Genomic DNA, 21038 nt, shown 5'->3' on the forward strand with positions numbered 1-21038 from the left:
CTGAGTGGGGCCTTGTAGGCATTGCCTGCTTTCTCAGGATAGCTGTCAATCTGAAAAAAATAAAAGCTAAGAGTGTTGGGTTGGGAGGACCTCAGACAAGGAGCCGGCTTAACAGTGCTAGGAAGTGACATCAGTTTCGTAGACACACACACATCTCTGCCAAAGCTAGCAGATCTGCTTGGAGATACCTACCCCCGCTTCTTCAGCTTCTATTCAAATACATGTGGGGGTGTTCTCAGTAGCCACCAACTGTCACTGTTCACTGAAGAAACATCTAACTATCAGAAATGATTGAGCCAGCTTGTTTTGTGCTGCTCCAAAGGACAGGACCCAAACCAATGGATTCAAATACCAAGAAAGGCGATTCTGAGTAAACCTGAGTAAACCAAAGTGTTGGTGTTGACCTTTAAAGCCCTAAACGGCCTCGGTCCAGTATACCTGAAGGAGCGTCTCCACCCCCATCATTCTGCCCAGACGCTGAGATCCAGCGCTGAGGGCCTTCTGGTGGTTCCCTCATTGCGATAAGCAAAGCTCCAGGGAACCAGGCAGAGGGCCTTCTCGGTAGTGGCACCCGCCCTTGGAACGCCCTCCCATTAGATGTCAAAGAGATAAACAACTACCTGATATTCAGAAGACATCTAAAGGCAGCCCTGTTTAGGGAAGTTTTTAATGTGTGACATTTTAATGTATTTTTAATCTTTGTTGGAAGCCGCCCAGAGTGGCAGGGGAAACCCAGCCAGATGGGTGGGGTACAAATAATAAATTATTATTATTATTATTATTATTATTATTATTATTATTACTTTCTGACAGCAAGAGCTGTCTGACAATGTAACACAGACTCCCCCAGATGTTGGTGGACTCTCCCCCTTTGGAGGTTTTTTTAACTGAGGTTGGGTGGCCATCTGTCAGGGATTCTTGAGCTGTGATTCCTGGCTGGACCAGATGACCCTGGGGGGGGGGTGTCCCTTCCAACTTGACCATTCCTTGCTTCTATGAAACACTTTTAGCATGCTGCAAGACAGCACACTGGCTGGGGCTGATGGGAGTTTGATTTGGTTATTTAAAAATATATCTAAGCAGTGTACAAAGAACTGAAGCAACGACAGACAACTTAAACAAAATAAACAAAATAAACAAAAACTTGCCCACAAAATTCTCGCAACGAGAAGAGATCCTAGAAACAGCAGGCATCACCCTAGTCTTTCACTTTTTCTGGGCAGGCCCAAGGTGGATGGTGCTACTTCAGGCTGCCCACAGCTTTGTCGCATTCAGCTGCACTTTCCAAACCCAGTTCCAGGTACAGCAGGTTTGTCGAGTTGTGGTCCAAACCACCTGGAGGGCACCGGGTTGGGGAATGCTGTTCTAGAATCCCCAAGTGATCATCAGCGCTTAGCAGCAGTCCATCAAGTCACACAAAGGCCACATTCACACTTTGCATTTAATATATGATTCTATGAGTATCATACATCTTTAAACAGCCATGGCTTCCACCAAAGCATAATGGGATCTGCTATTTATTTATTTAAATAGCCCTGGTTAGGGAAGTTTTTAATGACTGATGTTTTAATGTATTTCTAATCTTTTGTTAGAAGCCACCCAGAGTGGCTGGGGAAACCCAGCCAGATGGGCGGGGTATAAATGATTAATAATAGGAATAAGAATAAGAATTTATTAAGGGTGCTGAGAATTGTTAGACGATTCCCCTCATTCCCTTCACAGTTACAATTCCCAAAATTCCTTGTGAAGAGGGATTGATTGCTAAACCACTCTGGGAACTGCAGCTTTGGGAAGGGAATGGGGGGGGGGTCTCTTAACAACTCTAAGGACTCTTAACAAACTACAGTTCCCAGAGTCCTTTGGGGGAAGCACAGCTGTTTAAAGTGGTATCATGGAGCTGGGAATGTATTAGGTGAATGTGGACAAAATGTGGTCATAAGAACATAAGAAAACCCTGGTGGATCAGGCCAATGGCCCATCTAGTCCAGCATCCTGTTCCCACAGTGGCCAAGCAGATACCTCAAAGAGAAGCCCACAAGCAGGACCCAGGCACAAGTGATCTCTCCCCACCAGTGATCCCCAGTGACTACTACTCAGAAGCATTGCTGCCACCAACTGTGGAGGCAGAACATACCCATCATGGCTAGTAGCCTTCAACAGCCCTCTCTTCCACAGTCCTATTTTGAGTTGACTCAACAGGATGTAACATCTGCTTCAAGAACTCTGCACTTGCAAATGCAATCTCAAAATGGAAGAGCATTGAAATTCCCTCTATACATGAATGGATCCAAAAGCTGACAGAATATGCCGAATTAGATGGTCTATCAGAAAAAATGAAGAATAAACCGAAAGAGGAATTTGTTTCAAAACGGGAGGTTTTCAAAGAATATTTGAAATATAATTACAGTAGTTTAAACTCTGCTGCAGCATTTGAGGAATTTCAGTAATTGTTGCAAGTTAGACATAAGAGTTAAGATATATTAAGAAAAAGTTAAATTATGATAAAAAGTGTGTATTGGCAATTAGTAATATGAAACTGAAGTAAGGAATAGATGGGAGGTCGGGTCTATAGTGTTAAGACCAACTTATGTTTTATTGTTTGTTAAGAAAATGTTGTGTTTATTGCTATTCTTGTGTGTAATTCTGTATCTGTGTTTTCCTTTTTGTTGTTGTATCAATAATAAAAAAAACAAATGCAATCTCAAAACACTTGTTTGCAAAGAGAAGAGAAGAGAAGAGAAGAGAAGAGAAGAGAAGAAAAGAAAAGAAAAGAAAAGAAAAGAAAAGAGGCGCTGAGATGGGATTTGAACTCTGGGAACCTTGTACTCTCAGACTCTTTGCCACTGCTCTGCACTGGCTTGCTTTATTTGGAAGAAAGCCCCCCTCTTCTATTCTGATGGAGCTTGATTCTTAAGCATTTCCCATGGCTCCAGCTTGCCTGTGGCTGCCACGCCAGAGCTAATGGCTGGCATTCTGTAGTTGCAGTCCTACATGCTCCTGAGAGCAAAGCAAGAAGTGCAAAAATAGCTGTAGAGACACGACTGACAGACACTCCCACAGTGTACCTGGCAACCCACCAATCATGAGATTGCGCACCAGCGCTGCCCCCACATTAACCATGCATGGAACACTCCAGCCAAAATGTGCAAGTCCGGCAGAAGGAGAAAGTGAAGGCTAAGTATGGGCAGCGGGTGAGAGCCCTGAAGTTGCTTATCAACAGTTATCAGTTGGGCAGGCACCCTGAGCAGGCGCAGACCACAATTGTTCCAATGATGGTGGAATTCATTTAAATAATTTCTATTTAAATGATAGCACTTATTCCTCAACTTGCAGCTATACATCTAGATGAGCACATGCAAATTTTATGCAAATAGGTGCCCTCCTTTTTCAGCGACACATTTCCTCTCTTTGAGCAATGTGTAAGGATAGCAGGGATGCAGGGAATCAAAGGGAGTAGACCTGAGTACCAGCCTTGAACGAATTTCACTTATTGCATTTATATCCCACCTTTCTTTCCTACAAGGAGCTCAAGGTGGCAGACATGGTTCTCCCCCACTCCTCATTTAATCCCCCACAACGACCCTGTGAGGTAGGTTGGGGTTGAGAGGCAGTGACTGGCCCCAGATCACCTGCTGAGCTTCATAGCTGAGTAGGGACTTGAACCCAGGTCTTCCAGCTCCTAGTCCAAAGCTCTCACCACTGCATTACTGGTTCCCTTCCAATGTCTTGCACACAATGATTTTGGGTGAAAAATAACAAGAGCAGAACTAGAATGCAGGGCTCCTCATTGAATGAGAATGTATTTTCCATGGTGGCTCCCAGGCTGTGGAATGACCACCCCTCTGAAGTGCAACTTGGTCCCTGCATGCTTTTTGATGATGGGTTGAGTGAGTGCCTTTCTTCCTCCTGTGTTGCTGTGCCCTGCTGTGCTGCTAATGTTGGCTGCTCTGTATTTGTTTTTTGGGGTGTGTGGGGTGTGTGGAGCTTGTGCTCCAGAGCGAAGTCTCTGCTGAAGAAATTACACGAGCTGCCAGAATCCAGCAGCCCCTCCACTTGGACTGGGTGCCCATTTGGGAGTTCTAGCACCACTTCTATGGCTATAGCTGCCTTGGGAGGGTCAGGCTGGGCACTTCTATTGGTTGCTGGCCTGGCTGCTGCCCCTGCTGGTTGGCAGCCAGGCTTTGTCGTTTCCCTGCACCGGCCCTTCCTCCCCCTTCTCGTCGTGGCCTGCAGCCCCCTTCATGCCTTGCCAGACCTGTATTTTGATTGAAAATTGTGCTTGCTTGAATTGTGACATTCTCCTATCCCACCCCAGGACCATTTGGTGAGAGGTGGACTATAACTACAAATAAACAACAAATATATGCTAAATAAAGAAGCGCCACACAGCCGCACAACAGAAAGATTTGCAATTAGTCTAGCCCATGATGTAGGAACAAAACAGGAAGTTGCCTTATTCTGTGTCAGCCACCTACAGCAATATTGTTCACACTGACTGGCAGAGGCTTTCCAGGGTTCCAGCCTTTCCCAGCCCTACTGAGAGATTCCAGGGATTGATCCTTGGGGCATCTGCATGCAAAGCAAGATGTTCTGCTGCTGAGCTGTGGCCCTCCTCCTGTTCTCCTCAGCTCCACATGAATCATCTAGCCACACAGCTCAGTACGGAAGGACCTCAGCTGGAACAACACATCTTCAGCCCACAAAAGCCCACAAAAGGTGTTCAGTTTGCTCCTGCAAGAGAATACAGTGCGACACAGGCAATCCGGGTGAGTGATGCAATGGCCAATGGCCTCCCCCTGTCAAGTGCCAATCCTGGGATGCCCAATACTTTAGATGCACCTCCCTTGCATTTCAGGATAACTTCAGTTTATTGCCAGCATTTGCAGGGCATCCTCTCCAGAAGCCCTTCTAGAGAGGGTGACTGATACAGCTCTGCCGGCTGGCTTATCACACTGGCAACAACCACATGAGGAGAATGGAAGACTTAGGGTCTGTCCTATTTTTTATTAAAACACACTGTCAGGGAACCGCCATCAGTGCCGGAGGGAGAGAGCAAAAGCCAGAGGGATTCCAGAGAGCGTCCAGGGATTGGGAGAAGCAGCCCATCTTCTGGGGAAGAGAATCAGCGTAGCACCAGTGGAGAAGGGGGGGCAGATGGGGGAATTGGCGAGGCGGTCCCATGACTCCTTGTCTGGGACCAGCGGGGAGAGTAGGGGTCCCACACCCTCCTTACGCAGAAGGCTTTCGCGCAGAGAGAGTAGGAGGAGACTAGGCGTCAAAGAGCTTCTTTGTGGAAGAAGTTTAAGAAACGCCCACTGACGGATTCTGCCAGCGATTGAGTCAGCCACGGGTGAGTGGCTGTCCGGACAGAAAAGGTTCACTCAGGCAACCCAGCCAGGTGTTTGCACCCAGCCGGGGAGATAAGCACCGGCTTACGCACGAGCAACCCCTAGAACCATTACACACACACAAATACTTAAGAAGAGCCTGCTAGATCAGGCCAATGGCCCATCTAGTCCAGCATCCTGTTCACACAGTGGCCAACCAGATGCCTCAAAGGGAACCCCCAAGCAGGACCCCAAAACAAGAGCACTCTTCCTTCCTTAGGTTTCCAGCAACTTGTATTCAGAATGTAGCCCTATCGGCCATTGTTTTTGACAATACTCCAGCAGCAAGACCCACAGCCAGCATGCAGACCTCCAGTTCTGCTGTGGTGGCACACCTCCTGCTCCTCCTCTCGTGTCCCATAGGGAAGACCAGTGAGGTGACTAAGAAGGGGGCAGTGCTGGAGGCACCAGCTCATTCACTTAAGAACAAAGGCAATGCTGAAATCATAAAGTCTTTTATTGAACGACATCCATGGCAGAGTGAGCTCTGGCAGTGTCATAGAGTACAGCTGCTCTGGTTGCGACCCTGTCTCTCACGCATTCCGGAAAGGGACAGGACTCATGCGAGAGCAGGGAAAGTAATGACCCCACAGAGGAACATCTGGCATCTCATGAGTCACCTGCTGCTGCTCTAGGCCTCTCTTGTGGCCTCTATGGCACTGGGGAGTGGAGAACACATTTTCCTCCGTGAGTGCAAAGGGTTGCCTGGTTGCCTGTGGAGAAATATAGGGATGGTTAGTGGTAGTAATGAGCAATGAGAAGAGGCTGCAGCAGACAACTCCTGGGGAAGTGGCAGAGGAGGGGGGTCCTGCCCTCCACGTGCTTCTAGTCAACAGAGGTTGGATAATCATCTGCCAGGTTCCATCCATTTAGCCTCGGTTCCTGCATTACAAGGGGGTTGGACTAGATGACCCTTGTAAGTCCCTCTACAGTTCTATGATTTCTTTCTGTTGGCAGCTGGCCTGGGGTCTGCATCCCAAAAGCCTCTTCTTGAGGGAGATGCTGTCACCAATGAAACAGCCCTCACCCAGAAGCCCCAAGGAGTGGCCCTGGAGCTTGGCCTTCATGTCCCCTGGCTCTGATCCTGCTAGGAAAAACAGGACCCAGCAGATAGTTCGCCTACAATGGTACCAGGCTCCCCTTTGTTTGTGCCAGTGCATAGTGAAAGAACTGATCTAGATTTGGGGCCCGGCAGTCAACAGATCCCCTGCTTTTGTGCACGGGACATACTTGTGGGAGATGCTGCTGCACCTTGCTGGGCCAGGGTGTGGGGTTGGTAAGGTGGAATGCCTTGGTTTGCATTGCATGGGAGGGCTGGGGAAGACATGCAGAGGTTGGGGGGGGGGGAGGAGAGATGGGAGGAATGCAAAAGGCTCTGCTTTTTACCTGTGGTGGTCCTCTTGTCCTTGGAGTTGCCGATTCTTGAGAGTATTTATATTTGAAGTCTGGAATCGCAGCACCTGTAAAAGGTCTGAGAACACAACTGTTATCTATCTACCCTTTCTCCCCCATCCTTTTTTGGGGAAAGTTTCCTTGGCTCCTGGGTATTTTTGTTTCTTGTGCAAAGTTTTCATAATAATAATAATAATAATAATAATAATAATAATAATAATAATAATTTATTTATACCCCACCCATCTGGCTGGGTTTCCCCAGCCACTCTGGGTGGCTTCAAACAAAGTATTAAAATACAGTGGTCTGTTAAACATTAAAGGCTTCCCTAAACAGGGCTGCCTATCATCAAATGCCCCATCACTAAAGTACCCACTCACTTAATCCTAGTTCTCCAGACATGGGGCAGAAGAGCATCTCTCCATACTATGTTCTGGTCAACTGTTTCCTCGCCAGGGATGATGAACACTTCTGTATAGTGACTGGCTGCAGAACGGGACTCTTCTGCATTGTGGCTTTGAGGTTAGAAAGGTTTGAACGTCCTGATGCAACAGAGTGCAGGGCTCCCATGCCTTTAATAGTTGTGTAAAAGAAGCAATTAAAGGGTCAGCAGCCCTGTTCTCTCATGTCCCTGGCCAGTCTAGTTTCAGGCAGGGGGCAGCCATTCAAGTAGGGCTCCTCCTTCATTGACTTCGAGGGATACTCTTGACTTATGCCGCCCCTTTTACAGGCACATTATGCAATCACAAGCTCTGCCCCTCTCATCTCCTTAAGAACATAAGAAGAGCCTGCTGGATCAGGCTGTAGTCCAACATCCTGTTCTCACAGTGGCCAACCAGATACATTTCTGTGAAGCCTGCAAGCAGGACAGAAGCACAAGAGCACTCTCTGCACCCGCAATCCCCAGTAACTGGTATTCAGAAGCCTCCAACTGTGGAGGCAGAACATAGCCAACATGGATAGGAGGCTTCAATAGCCCTTTCTCCTCCATGAATTTGTCCAGTCCTCCCCCACCAGTCTTGACATCATATGAGTGGGGGAGAGGGTCATCCTCAACAAGCAGTGGAGGACTTTGGGCTTGCAAATTCCAGTAGCGCCCTGTGCAACACCAATTCTCTTCCCCCTCCCAGCATTTCGCCTTCCATTCTAAGTCAGTGCCAAGATTGTGACAACCAATTGCACTCCTTTAAATCTTCCTCTAGCACAATTGTTTCTCAGAGATTGATACAGTGTTCAGCTTTACTCTTACAGAGAGGCTTAGCAGTGATCCAATCCCTGCCCATTAGGCAAAACTTGGAGTATATACCTCTAGCTATCATTTAAATTTTATAGGGAAAGAAAGAAAAAAGGAAGAGAAAGAAAGAAAGAAAGAGAGAGAGAGAGAGAGAGAGAGAGAGAGAGAGAGAGAGGATTTAAAACAAGAAGACTCTAAACATTTGAGAAAATGAAATGTTGCCATGTATGCCCACCTCCCAAGAGTCAGCCTGGAACAGGAGCCCTGTGGTGCCCTCCTCTTTTTGGGTGGTGGGCCCGTTTTGTTCCCAAACTCTTTGGCACTCATTAGAGGAAGTGAGGGTGATGGAGTGTCATCAGAAATGTTTCAGGAGTTGTCAGCCTGCCTGAAAAGGCCAGAGCAATCTGGCAGTCTGCTGTGTCTTCCGCTTCTCCTCCATCTTTCAAAATGCTGTAGAGAAATCTCAGATCGTGTGTCTTCAAGCAGACGCCGAACTGGCAGCCTGTTATTGACCCATTGCTGAGTTCTGTCAATATACATGAGCAAAGGGATAAGGCGCTAGTTATCGGGCAGGAGCTGTTCTTTAGCCCAGCGGGAGGCCGCCTTAATCAAAGGAGTGAGCCTGGATTCCCGCTGGCACCTTCCATGCCCCCCCCAAGCCTGGATCCGTGTCAAGTTCTGGTTCATTATAGCCCAAACAGTGGATAATATTGGGCCTTTGCGAGGGCTTTTCCTGGGGTGCCTGAGGCTGGTTAAGTGCTTCGCTGGTGGCAGGTGATCCTTCCTGCTGCTTTCGAGATTTGGTTTTACTGTACAACATTTTGAGCGTGTGATTAGAACGGTATTGTGCAAATCAGTCAAAAATAAAAGCAATAATAATTTCATGGCGGAAGCCCAAACGAAAGGGTTTCCTCCCTGGAACTTTAGCTTGGGGCTGGGGAGATGCCAGAGGAAAATTGAGCAATGGAAGGGCTGGTATATACGGCAAGGACCTCTGACAACCACATTCCTATAGACCCACATCATTGCAACCAGAGAACTGAATGTTCACCAGTGGTACCCTTCAGGCCAAGGGCTGCATTGCCTTCTGAGCAACTTTCCGAGGGCCAGATGCCCATGGTAGGTGGAGCCAGAAGGGAAAGGGGGCAGAACAACGAATGAGCATTTTAGCTTTGTACAATGGGCTAGTTTCTACACACACTGACCCACCACACTCTATCTTCCATCCAGACAAGGAAGAGGTGCTATTAGAGTTCAAGGACACATCAGAGCAAGGCAAAGCCACTTGTGGCTAGCGAAGGCTGTGCCTTGGGGAGAGTTCTGATGGCCAGATAGAGAGGCATGGGGGGGCCGCATTTGACCTCAAGTCTTGAGGTTCCCTGCCCTTTGGGTGGCCACAAAATGTCTGCACACGCAGAATTCTCCATTCACTTCAGTGGATGATGTGTGGCAGGCTCCATGTGCAGGGCTGTAGCCAGAAATACTGCAGCTATGATGGTGCTATGATGGAAATGTCACCATTCTTGTTTATTATATATTGCAGAATGAAATAAAAACAGTTAAAAAATAAAATTGAATGTGAAACTGCACATGCTCAGAGTATTTCTTTTATAAATATCGGGGTTGACAAACTCTTCTCTCTAATGTATCAGGAATGTAAAGGCAATCGATCTGTTAGTGTGGGCACAGCTACACTTTGGAAATCCCTGCCTATTGATATGAGGCAGGCACCTTCACTGAACTCTTTCTGGAGCCTGCTAAAAGCATTTTTGTTTAGACAAGCCTACCCAGATGCTTAGAAAGCTGGTGCAAGTTTTAATCTGTTTTTTAAAAAAACTTTTCATAATTTTAATTATTTTTGCTATTTTTTTCCTTATTGATAATTTTATTGTTTTATCTTTTTTGTAAACTGCTTTGAAGTTTCCTTCCCCAACTAAGCATACCTATTATACTAAACTAGATAAAAACATGCAATGTAAAACAAAATGCAAAAATATGGAATGACGTGGCAGGGGATGGGGAAGGGGAAAATGTGTGTAATGTACTCATACCCCATAGAAAGGGGGCCTCCTGCAAGACAATTAAGTCTAGAATTATGTAGCCACAACTCTGGATGGCTGAAAGCTCCCTGTCCCATTGGGGGGGGGGATTCAATGTGAAATAAATTTATTTCAATATATGTTATATTCAGAATATTGTATTGCTGGTATCTGACTATATGCCGTCTGGGGAAAATAGTCAATATATCTTAATGCCAAGGACACAGGTTGGAAGTGTGGGCAATGCCTGCATGCTACATCTGGGAAAAATTAGTAGACTTTTTTCTTTGGGGGGGGGGGGGTTCGTAATCCATATAAATACTATAATTGGATACACTTTGCAGTTAGCTCCTCTACAAAATCGATTAGATTTTAAAATAAAATGAAAACCAATGCCTAGGAAGAAATGTGAGACCAGCACTTAAATATCTAATAACTACTAAATGGTGCTCACCTAGTATATCTGCAGAGCAAGAGGGGGTTTATTAAGATGAGGCTGATAGCTAAAAGAGAGCTAGTGCAGTGGTATGGCTAGAGTGCTGGACTAAGAGCTTGGAGAGTCCAGGGTTCAAATCCCCCCCCATTCATTCATGGAGCTCACTGGGTGATCTTGGGGGCCAAACATGGCCTCTCAGCCTAACCTGGCCCATAGCATTGTTGTGCAAATTAAATGAGGCGGGGGAGATCTAGGTATGCCACCTTAAGGTCATCGGAGGAAGAAAAGGTGGGATACAAATGCATCAATCAATCAATCAATCAATCAATCAATCAATCAATCTCCCATCAGCCATAGCCAGAGAGCAATGCTCCCATCAGACCCAGTATTCTACAGACCAACCTGACTATGCCAGATGGGACTTGTAGTCCAAAACATCTGGAGGATACTAAGTTGGGGAAGGCTGCCGACTCCATTGCATATTGTCAGAGCTGGCTCCTGGTCCCAGCTCACAGAGGACCAACGCTAGCCGGTGGTAATGTACAAAAGTCTTTATTGAAGTACAGTTTCCATTTCCAAGCCGCAGCGCCCCAGCTCTACGTCTAGGGTTTAGACCGGCGAAGCTCCATCTGAATCTCCGCCCCCTGTACACCAGTTTAAGACTCTAGCCTTACTCCACCTCTTCCGTCTCTCCTTTCTCCTCTGGGTCCTGCTACCCCCCGGGGTTCCTTCCTTCCTGGACTCTTCCGACGCAGACGTTGACCCCCCTGACTCCTCCCTCTCTCTTCGGCGGGCTTTAGGACCTGGCTCCCTATCCGGGCTGCCAACTGTGCCGCCCTCCTGTACATTTGAACTTGGCGCGCGCGCGCAGCCTTCCACCTTCCTCTTGACCGTTTCCTCGCTCCCCGACGGAGGCGTGGTCAATCCTCCCTCATGTTCTCCCGCTGGCAGCGCGCCGCCTGATCCCGATGCCTGGGACTCCTCCCCCCTACTGCACTCTGGTGTGGACGCTGGTCAGGATTTCCAACTGCTGCTCTCTGAGTCCCCTCTGGCCCCTTCTTCCTGGGGTGTCCCCCTGGGCACCCCCCTTGCCCTGACCATGGGAGCCCCTTTCTGTGAATCATCCGATTCACTGGAAAGACTCAGAGACCTCGGACCGCTGTCATTGCTGACATTTCCTTCGGACTCCTCCCCCTCGCTCTCTATTTCCTCCCTTTCCTGTGCCTCTGCTCCTGAACCCCTGACACATATAAATAGCTTCACAAAAATCACATATTGGGAAATTCTATTCCTTTTGATGTTGCCACATCCCGCCCCCCCCCCGATTTGCTTTCATATAAATCCCTCCCAACCCTCTCGCTCAGTAATTTAGACAAAAGAATGAATCAAAAGCGATCTGAAGGAGTGCATCTGAAACAGGCATCCTCAACCTCGGACCTCCAGATGTTTTGAGACCACAATTCCCATCATACCTGACCACTGGTCTTGCTAGCTAGGGATCATGGAGGCTGAGGAGGCTTGATGTGAAGCTTCAAACTGATATATAACACTGGATCTGCAAACAATTCAAAATGTACTATTGCCAAAATATGTGGTGATCCCCCCAAATTAAAAGTCACTAATATTTTTCCATGAAGAGATTTTAGACAGCATGTTTCAATAAAACTCACAGCATCTACTTTCCCCCCTACAGTAGTACCTCGGGTTACAAACACCTCAGGTTACAAACACTTCGGGTTACAGACTCCGCTAACCCGGAAGTAGTAACTCGGGTTAAGAACTTTACCTCAGAATGAGAACAGAAATTGCATGGTGGTGGCGGCAGTGCAGCAGCAGTGGGAGGCCCCATTAGCTAAAATGGTACCTCTGGTTAAGAACGGTTTCAGGTTAAGAAAGGACCTCCAGAACGAATTAAGTACGTAACCAGAGATACCACTGTATATATTTTGGACAGAATCCGAACTATATTGTTTTTTCAGAGAACGACAAGGATAATTCTTGCATCCAGATGCATTTCCATGAGGTGGCTATATAAATTCATAATGAATAATATCATAATATTCAATGTTTGATTGAAATAATCGGAATAACTGAACTATTTAACCCAATGAACACAAAACTGCAGTGCTTGATAATAGAGTTAAAAAGCTGAATGAACTGTTGTAATATTTCAATTATTTTTAAAAATACAAAAAAAAAATGTCTTTCTGCAATGATATAAAAATTGGTTCAGTTTTTAAAAAACCACCCTTGCTACACACCAATAGAAGTCTATATCCCTGCAATAGAGTAAAAGAGCACAGCGCTGATCTAGTCAGGGTTAAGCTCTTTCAAACCCTGCAGTGGAAGAATTAAACCTTTTTCTGAGCCTGATAAGGATCCTATCTGTGATGGTCCCTGGCTTGTAGAACGCCCTCCCCTCAGAGGTATGTCTGACATGGACTTTCTTTTATTCCAGCTCCAGGCAAAACCTCATTTCTTTGCTGAGGCATTTGGGGACATCCATTTTAATCCATATTATTGTTGGAGTTCTGAAACATAATCTGTTGTTCTTAAGGATCTGTAGCTGTAAGAACTTGGGGTCATAGGAAGCTGCATTCCTATGGCCCAAAGAGCTCAGTACTGTTGACAGTGATGGGCAGCAGCAGTTGTGGGTTTCAGGCAGGGATCTCTCCCAGCCATAGAGATGCCCTTGGGATCTTCTGCATGCAAGGTAGGTGGGTCAGGAATCCTGGTGGCTTTACATGCCTTTGTTGTTAAATAGATTTGTCCTGTACATCGAGGGAATTTTCACCCACCTTGAGATCATTTGTGAGGAAGACTGGGCGAAAAATACATTACGGGAATAAGTAAAATAGAATAGCTACCAGTCTATTGGTATTGAATGTTCCAAGGATTAGGAACATTGGAAGTTGCCTTATCCTGAGTCAGACCATTTGGTCCATTGAGCTCAGTATTGTCTACACTGACCGGCAGTGTCTCTCCAGGCAGAGTGCTGCTCTCTTTCATTCAGGGCGTCTCTTCCAGATCCAACTGGAGATATCAGGGATTCAAAGTTGGACACAGTGCATGTAAATCAGATACTTTGCCACTGAACGGCGTTCCTTTCTATTGAAGGCACTTTAGATCATGCAATCCCCCCCCCCCAGTGTGTGTGTGTGTGTGTGTGTGTGTGTGTGTGTGTATAATGCCAGCTTAACCACAGGCTTGACAGCAGTAGCACCACCATAGTGTGTGTGTGGTAACAACATTTCCACATGCATCTTAGTCCTACTCAGTCCTCCACCTCAATCCCTTAATTAAACTGCAATGATAGGGCTCCTCCACACTGGGATGGTTGGGAGGGGGGTCATATGCTCCTCAATTGCCTCATTTGCTCCTCATGATGTACCGGTAACTTCTCCTGGTCATTCTGGCTGGCTTCCAAGTGCAGGTGAATTTTCTGACGGACATGCAAATAGTTTGTGATGTTCATCTGAACGGTTGATGGGAGTAGAGGAGCAACATTGAGCTTTTATTTTATTTTATTTTATTTTTTCGCATCTAGCAGCTGGGGAGCTTGTGAAATAATTAGTGAGCTTGAGCAGGTACAGAGTGCTTTTCTTTCAATGCAAAAGCATAACTATGCCCCTCTCACGGGAATGGTTACTAGATCTGTTGGTGCTGACTCTTTGAGCGCCAACATTTAGAGCACTTGGAGTCAGACACATTTAACACATTTCAAAATGCAGAAATGTGGATACTGCAGACATGGGCATCTTCAACAAAGGAAGTCTCTCTCTCTCTCTCTCTCTCTCTCTGTGTGTGTGTGTGTGTGTACCTTTCTCCCTCTCTCAGTGTTATTAATGCTCATGGTACTCAGGGAAATCGTGATGATAAGAGTTCCTGACGTGGGAGTAATATTGAACGAAAAAGACCAAAGTTCAATCTAGCCCAACATTCATCCAAGCAGAAGCATCTGAGAAACCTGCAAGTAACACATGGATACAATGCTTGTTTCTAGCACCTGAGGTTCACAGGTAGACTCCTCCTGTTCATGGAAGCTCCATTTAGTCATCGTAACTCACTACTGCCTGCAGCACGGGCAAGGGCTACAAATCCCATTCTCTCTGACAACTGGCCACACTAGCTGGTGCTGATGAGAGTTCAGCAACACCTGGAGGGCCGTAGGGTTCACCATCCCTGTTCTCTGCACCTCTTTTGAAACACTATTAAAGGCCATCTGGAACAGTGAGCTAGCTAGCACTGGGATTTTATACTTGAGAATACACCCAGATGATTTCTTAGAGAAGCCCCTGATTGCCATGTGCTTCTCGTCTTCAGCAGAAGCATCTCCTTGGCTTCAAGAACCAGACCCAATGGACTCTCCCACCAGCCACGTACTTGACCCGTTCATGGGAAGCTCAGCTGGGAAAGGAGGGGGCAAATTGTCCCCTCCCTCTCCCTTTAGACAGTTTTGCTGCTCAAATTTTGCTGGAGGAAACTGCGGCTCTTCGAGCACCACACCAGCCAGCAGATCACAAAGCAAACTCCCAGGCAAAGGGCAAGTGGGTGCCTGCACCTTCTCGTGACAAGAAGCCGGTCTTCTTCAACAATGTTGGGTTGTCAACAACTGGCCATTGATTGGATTGTAAGGGCAAGGGAGAAAAGGAGGCCTGGTTTGCTCTTGTGCCTTTAACAGGCACTGGACCTGCAGGAGTCGGCAGATGAGGCTGCTCACATCCGTTACAGGCAGAGCTACAGAGGCTGCTTCAAAAGTTGGCAACTCTATTGCATTGTTTGAAGCCTCAGTGCTTTTGTAGTGGGGGGTAGAGGGAGGATAAATTTGATTCCACTCTGTTTAGATGTTGGAAGAAATATTAATCCGCACTCTCTAGCTTGAGCTTCAAAGTGTCTCCCATTTTAGGTAGGAATTAAACATGGAAGAGCAGCTACTTCTTTCAGGAATGACCTTGAGCTTCCCGACACCTGTTTGAGTTTGGATATCTTTTGCTTGCTCCCATGGAGATAAAGTAAAATCACCATCACAATATTTACTGTTAATTTACATAGACATTGAAGGTGTTCACAGCACTCCACAAACAGCAGCTCAGCAATCCTTACAACTACCCTGAAAGGTAGTCTGATATTATCATCATCCCTATATTGCACCAAAAATGTGCAGGTTGAGGGTTGCCTAAGGCAGCCACTCTCAGCTTTGTTTCCCATCCACCTCTGTGTTTTGGATAATTCCCACCAGTCTCATGCAGCACAGCCCATAGTCAGGGCTGATGAGCGTTGTCGCTCAAACCATTTCATTACTTTTTTTATTTATTTACTGCATTTCTATCCCATCTTTTCCACCAAGGAGTTCAATGTAGTTTTCCTCCTCCCCATTTTATGCCCACAACAACCCTGTGAGGTTGGTGAGCCTGAGAAACAGTGAGTGGCCCAAGGTCACCCAGTGAGCTTCATGGCTTAGCGGGATTTTGAACACTGGTCTCTCCCAGGCCCTAGTCCAACACTCTAATCTGCCTGTCAACATCTGACTTAATGACACCTAGCAAGCTCTTGCCTGAGTTGAGATTCGAAATAAAGCCCCCTACACACACATAGTACCATTTGCAACATAGGGATGGCATCTGTATCCCATTCCTTTAAATCACATATATTCCAAACTACATAAGCATGCGAGGAAAAGGGAAAGAGAAATTGCCTCTCAGTCTTTCTACTCAGATCTCTGAGCATCACATTCGAAGCAGACAGATCCTTCCATTGATCAACGGAGCCAGATAATTTCCCAGTCCAGAGATGCATAACAAGGAGGCTAATGAAGCACTGGGCAGCCAGAAAGCCATTCACAGCCAGGTGTTAAATTGACACAGCATTTGATGGCAACAGAAGCAACCGCTTCAATCAGAAGAAAGTTACTGCCCAACATGCCTGTTGGAGCCTCTCTTAAGCTCCAAGGCACTTACGTTGTGACGCAGGCCCAAGTGATGCCTCCCCATAATTTTCTGTCTCTAGGAAAATGGGACGTCATCACCACCACCCTCCCTTCACCCTAAAGTCACTGAGCTGGTTGCAACAGTTAAAACAGTTTAAAACAACTCACAACAACAGAAATAAGCTGCGTCCTGAAAATATCTACCTCCTAGATACGTACTACTGCTAAAACCAAATCTTGGAGCAGCAGTTAGCATCAAGAGCAATAGAATTAGCCTTGCTGGTGAGTACTGTGGATGCCAAAGACTCGGGTATTTGGGACTCTTGAGTCATGAGCATGGGGGTTGTCTCAATTTCTCTCCCCTGAGAGCAATTTGGATGCCGTGTGAATGCACTCAGCTTGGTCCAGTGTAAGGACAAAAAGTTGGTTGGTTTTTTTTTGCGGGGGGGGGGGGGCAAATTGTCTAAATAAATAAATATTGGACCAACTAATGTTTGTGACTCCATCCTTTCCTCTTTTATTTACCCCCCCCCCCTTTGGACATTTTGGGTTGCAGAAGAATTCTGTCTCTCTTAAGTCCTTGGCTTACAGAATGACCATCAGTTGCTCCAGGAAAAAGGAGTGTGCTTGTTTCATGTTCTGGCATAGAGGTGAGAAGGATGGTTCAACTCCCACCACCCCCACCACCCCTCCCCCCTTCACTCTCATGACCTTCCTTAGCCTGAGTACCCATTGACCTTGGACTGAGCTGCCTGCCTCTTTCTCATAGACATTAGACAGCCTGTTCCTTCAATGGACCTCTTCACATGGCCCACCTGGAGCAATGATCAGCTGCAAAAGGTGAAATGAAGCTTCTACAGAAAGATATGAGGAAGGCTGAGCCAAGACTATATATAAGCTAGAGTAGGTTTTCTGGATGGGGGATACACAGGGAAGAGGCATTGACAGGGGACTGTGGGCAGTGAGAACACCCTCTCCCCACGTCGCTTCATGCAGCAGTTGCCAAAGAGTGGGATCTTTGCATTTATCCACCTACACAAGCTGGGGGGGGGGGGGAGCGGTTAAAGACTAGTGGGCAGAGACATGGAACACTTCCCTGATGACTCACTGAAGCTCCTGATAACAGGCAGCTTGAGAGATAAATTTGGCTTCCTTTTTGGCCCAGCTCTCTGGAAGTTTGAGGACCACCGGGCTAATGGACCACATCAGCATTCTCTTGCAACAGTGCGTAAAGACAGAGAAAGACTCCAAACCTCTGTGGCTTGAAGCAGAGAGAAGGGTGGGGTGGGGGTGGGGATTAGCTCATTTTTAAAAACCTGCAGCTGTGCTAGTCTACTTAGTCTTGCTTGTGGGGAATGGTGGTGGTGGGGAACATAATGTACCTCCTGGGATTATTTACGTATATGGCTTAAATCACTTTCTCTTGTAACATACAGATAACTATTGTGACAACAGGAGAAACTGAGTGTGAGGGAGACCAAGGAAGGAAGGAAGGAAGGGAGGGAGGGAGGACAGTATAAAGTGTTCTTGTCATATTGTAGAAGTCCCTTTGTAGCCCCCCAGATTCACACCATGATCTTAATGAAGGTGACATTCAATAACACAAAGGGAGAAACCCAGAATCCAAGTGCTCCTTCGAATGCTGGTATTTGTCATTGCCTAATAACACTCCTTGAATGCCCACACCATCTCCACAGCCAAGGAGGGTTAACTAAAACACCACAACACTAAAAACAAAACAAAAAAAACCCCTCGGCTTCCTCAATGGTCATTTGGTTCATGATCAGTTTCCCAAGGAACCTTTTGTTAAATGCACACACACACACACCTCTGCAACAAGTGAGCCCTGGTCAGAGAAAACAGTCACCCCAGCCTACCCTGCGGCACAAATTCTAGTCCCATCTTTGCAGGAGTCAAAGCATGCATGAAAATATATTCTTCCTTCTCTCTCAACCCTTCCTACTCTCTCAATGGGCAGGGCCTGGCTTTGCCATTACCTGACCATCTAATGCTTGCCTGTCTTCCTGGCATAGATTGTAACATATAGACATGTAATAATGGAGCAGGACACCGTAAGAGCATCACAAGAGCCCTGCAACTGGATCCACCTATTCTAATATCTTGTTCTCACACAGTAGTCAACCAAATGTCCCAGTCTGAAGCCCACAAGTGTGCAACAGCCCTTTCCCACCTCGGTGTTGTGTCCTGAGACCCACACTGCAATGTTTAGCCAAAAAGAAGTCAGAGCAGAGTCCAAAGCTAGAAGCAGACCCAGGCAAAGGCTTGAGACTCTAAGGGCCCAAAGGGAAGTTTCTAGGGCTGTGGGTTCTCTCTGCATCTCTCAGGCAAAGCCAAACTTTCCCCATGGAAGCAACACCACTTCCCCTGACTGTGCTACAACATTAGTCCCAGCAGTCCTCCCTTCACCCCATCCCAGCTCACTTCCAAAAGACGAGGAGAGCCCAGAGCTGGCAACAAAGAGTTGGGTTTCAATACCTTCCAAGCAGCAGGTCCTCCACAAGCCCGAGTGGGTCATGACTTCTTCGTTTTTCCTGCTGGTGTCATTGTCGTTTGTGGACTTAGTCCTGCACACCCCCCTGGAATACAGCCAATAGTCTGTGCCCACCGCGATGGTCATGAGGCTGAACGCTGCAAAGGCTCCCAGGGTGGTGATCAGCATCTGGATACCTCTGTCACACATCCTCATAATGATGCATGGTATCGTGGGCAGCCAACCGGAGGGGAAGGCAAGGCAGAGGGAGAAAGAAGGCAAAGGTGTCGCTCACACTCCCATGGAGCTAGGGGGCCGGAGGCATGCAGGGGAAGGGCTGCCCCTTCTCTATACGAACCGGGCTCTCCACACCAGAGGAGGGGGACCCCGTGGGCTCCTCAGGTGCTGGTCTTCTGCGTTTCGAGGGATCTCCTCCCTGCCCCTCTTGGATGGAGCATGAGGCTGAGATCCAGACAGGCGCCTGCTGCTCATCCCCGATCCAGACCCCGCACGCCGGGCTCAGAAGCGTGCGGCTTGTCCTTCGTTCAGCCTGGGAGAGCCAGACGCCTGTCACAAGAGCAAAAAATAAATAAATAAAAAATTCCAAAGAGCTCGAGATCAACACGGTGTGTGTCTGCGTGTGTGTGCTAGAGAGAGGAAGAGGTGGGAGAGAGGATGCGGTTGGAATAGACAGAAATAGGTGCTTTAAAAGCAGCTGGGTGGAAATATCCCCCACGACTGGCGATGGAGAGAAGAGGAGATCGCCCCAAGCCCCCTCCCCGTCTCTGAAGCGACAAGCAAAGGCGGCGGCGGCGGCGAAAACTGCCAGAGGTGCGGAGCCCGCGACTGGAAAGGGAAGTCACTCCCGGGTCCCCTGTGGTGCTGAGCAGGCCCGCCCCCAGCTCGGCGCTGGAGGGATGGATTCCCCCCAGCCAAGCAGCGGGGTGGGTGGGCTCCTTGGGCTGGAGAGGGCCGCTCCCTTCCCGCTGCTGCTGCTGCCGCCCGCTCGGGCGCCGCGGTGCTGAAGCGGACAGCTCCCCGCGCGCCTGCCCGTGCCCTGGAGTGTGGTGGTGCTGAAGTGGACAGCTCCCGCGATTCTAGACTCCGGCTCCCTGTGATGTAAGGAGGCGCCTCCCACTCGCCTCCGGCGCTCTCCAGGAGGGATTCTGCTGGAACTTTTTGGTGAAGGAGGTGGAGGAGGAGGAGGATGGCTGCTCCCATCAGCAGGCGAGGCGCTTCCCTGCTGCTCCTGCTGCTGTTGCTGTTGCTGCTGCTGCTGCTGCCGCCGCCTGCAGCTGAGCTTTGACACTCGGACTGGTGAGCAGCTGCTTGTCCCAGCTGCCCATGTCCCTCCCAAAATACTGGAAGAGAGTGATGCAGAGATCGCACAGCTGCCTGGAAGGAAGAACCGAGGCGAGAAGAAGGTAGAAAAGTGGCTGATTACATGCGAGTTCGAGGCGGGGGGTTTGGCTTTCCAGGGAACTCAATTCCCTCCCCCTCCCCCCCACGCACACAAGCAAGGCACACGAGGTATGCACACGCAGGCATGTGCACGCACACAAACACACACTTCTCTCCTATAACACCCACAAAAACTTTCCCACAGGTTTATCAAGATGCTGTGGGGAAGGACTAAAGCTCAGGGATAGAACAACTACTTTGCATACAATAGTTTCCAGGTTCAACCACCAGCATCTTCAGGTAGGACTGGGATAGACCCCTAGCTAAAATGCTGCAGAGCTGCTGCCCATCAGTGTAGGCAATATAGAGCTAGATAGACCAATGGGCTAACGCTGTATTAGGCAGCTCCCTATGTTCCTTCCTATGTTTCCTAGCTCAGTGGAAATGCATTTGCTTTGCATGCAGAAGGTCCCAGATTCAAAACCCTGCATCTCCTGGTAAGACTAGAGGAGAACAAATTCTAGTCCCATCTTTGCAGGAGTCAAAGCATGCATGAAAATATATTCTTCCTGCTGCCTGTCAGTGTAGAAAATACTTACTGGTTTCACCTGGTATAAGTAAGCTTCCTGTGTTCCTGTACTATCATGTGAGTACCATCTCACTACTTTTGACTAAAGGAAAATCAAAGTGCTAGTTTACTAGCAAAGTTGCTTGGAGCCCTTTGTTTCCCTG

The 21038-nt window shown here is 47.7% G+C and overlaps 1 protein-coding gene and 1 long non-coding RNA gene across 3 annotated transcripts in view; both read right to left on the minus strand.

Moving 5' to 3' along the window:
* Positions 1-20661, minus strand: part of CACNG3 (calcium voltage-gated channel auxiliary subunit gamma 3) — a 67845-nt gene extending 47184 nt beyond the window's left edge. The window contains exon 1 of one of the 2 annotated variants that reach the window (XM_083414041.1): positions 18911-20661. In XM_083414041.1, coding sequence (XP_083270167.1) covers positions 18911-19121 — 211 coding nt within the window. In that variant the 5' untranslated portion in view covers positions 19122-20661. The remainder of the gene's footprint in view (positions 1-18910) is intronic. The other variant, XM_083414040.1, reaches the window with a different exon arrangement.
* Positions 5847-9075, minus strand: LOC310664681. Its single transcript, XR_014505034.1, has 3 exons — positions 8249-9075; positions 6774-6858; positions 5847-6100 (listed from the first exon to the last, which is right to left on the minus strand). It is a non-coding gene; the product is annotated as an uncharacterized lncRNA (long non-coding RNA).
* Positions 20662-21038: the final 377 nt, after the last annotated feature.

The sequence above is a fragment of the Podarcis tiliguerta genome (assembly GCF_965153285.1).
Source record: "Podarcis tiliguerta genome assembly, chromosome: 14".
Taxonomy (NCBI): Eukaryota; Metazoa; Chordata; class Lepidosauria; order Squamata; family Lacertidae; genus Podarcis; species Podarcis tiliguerta.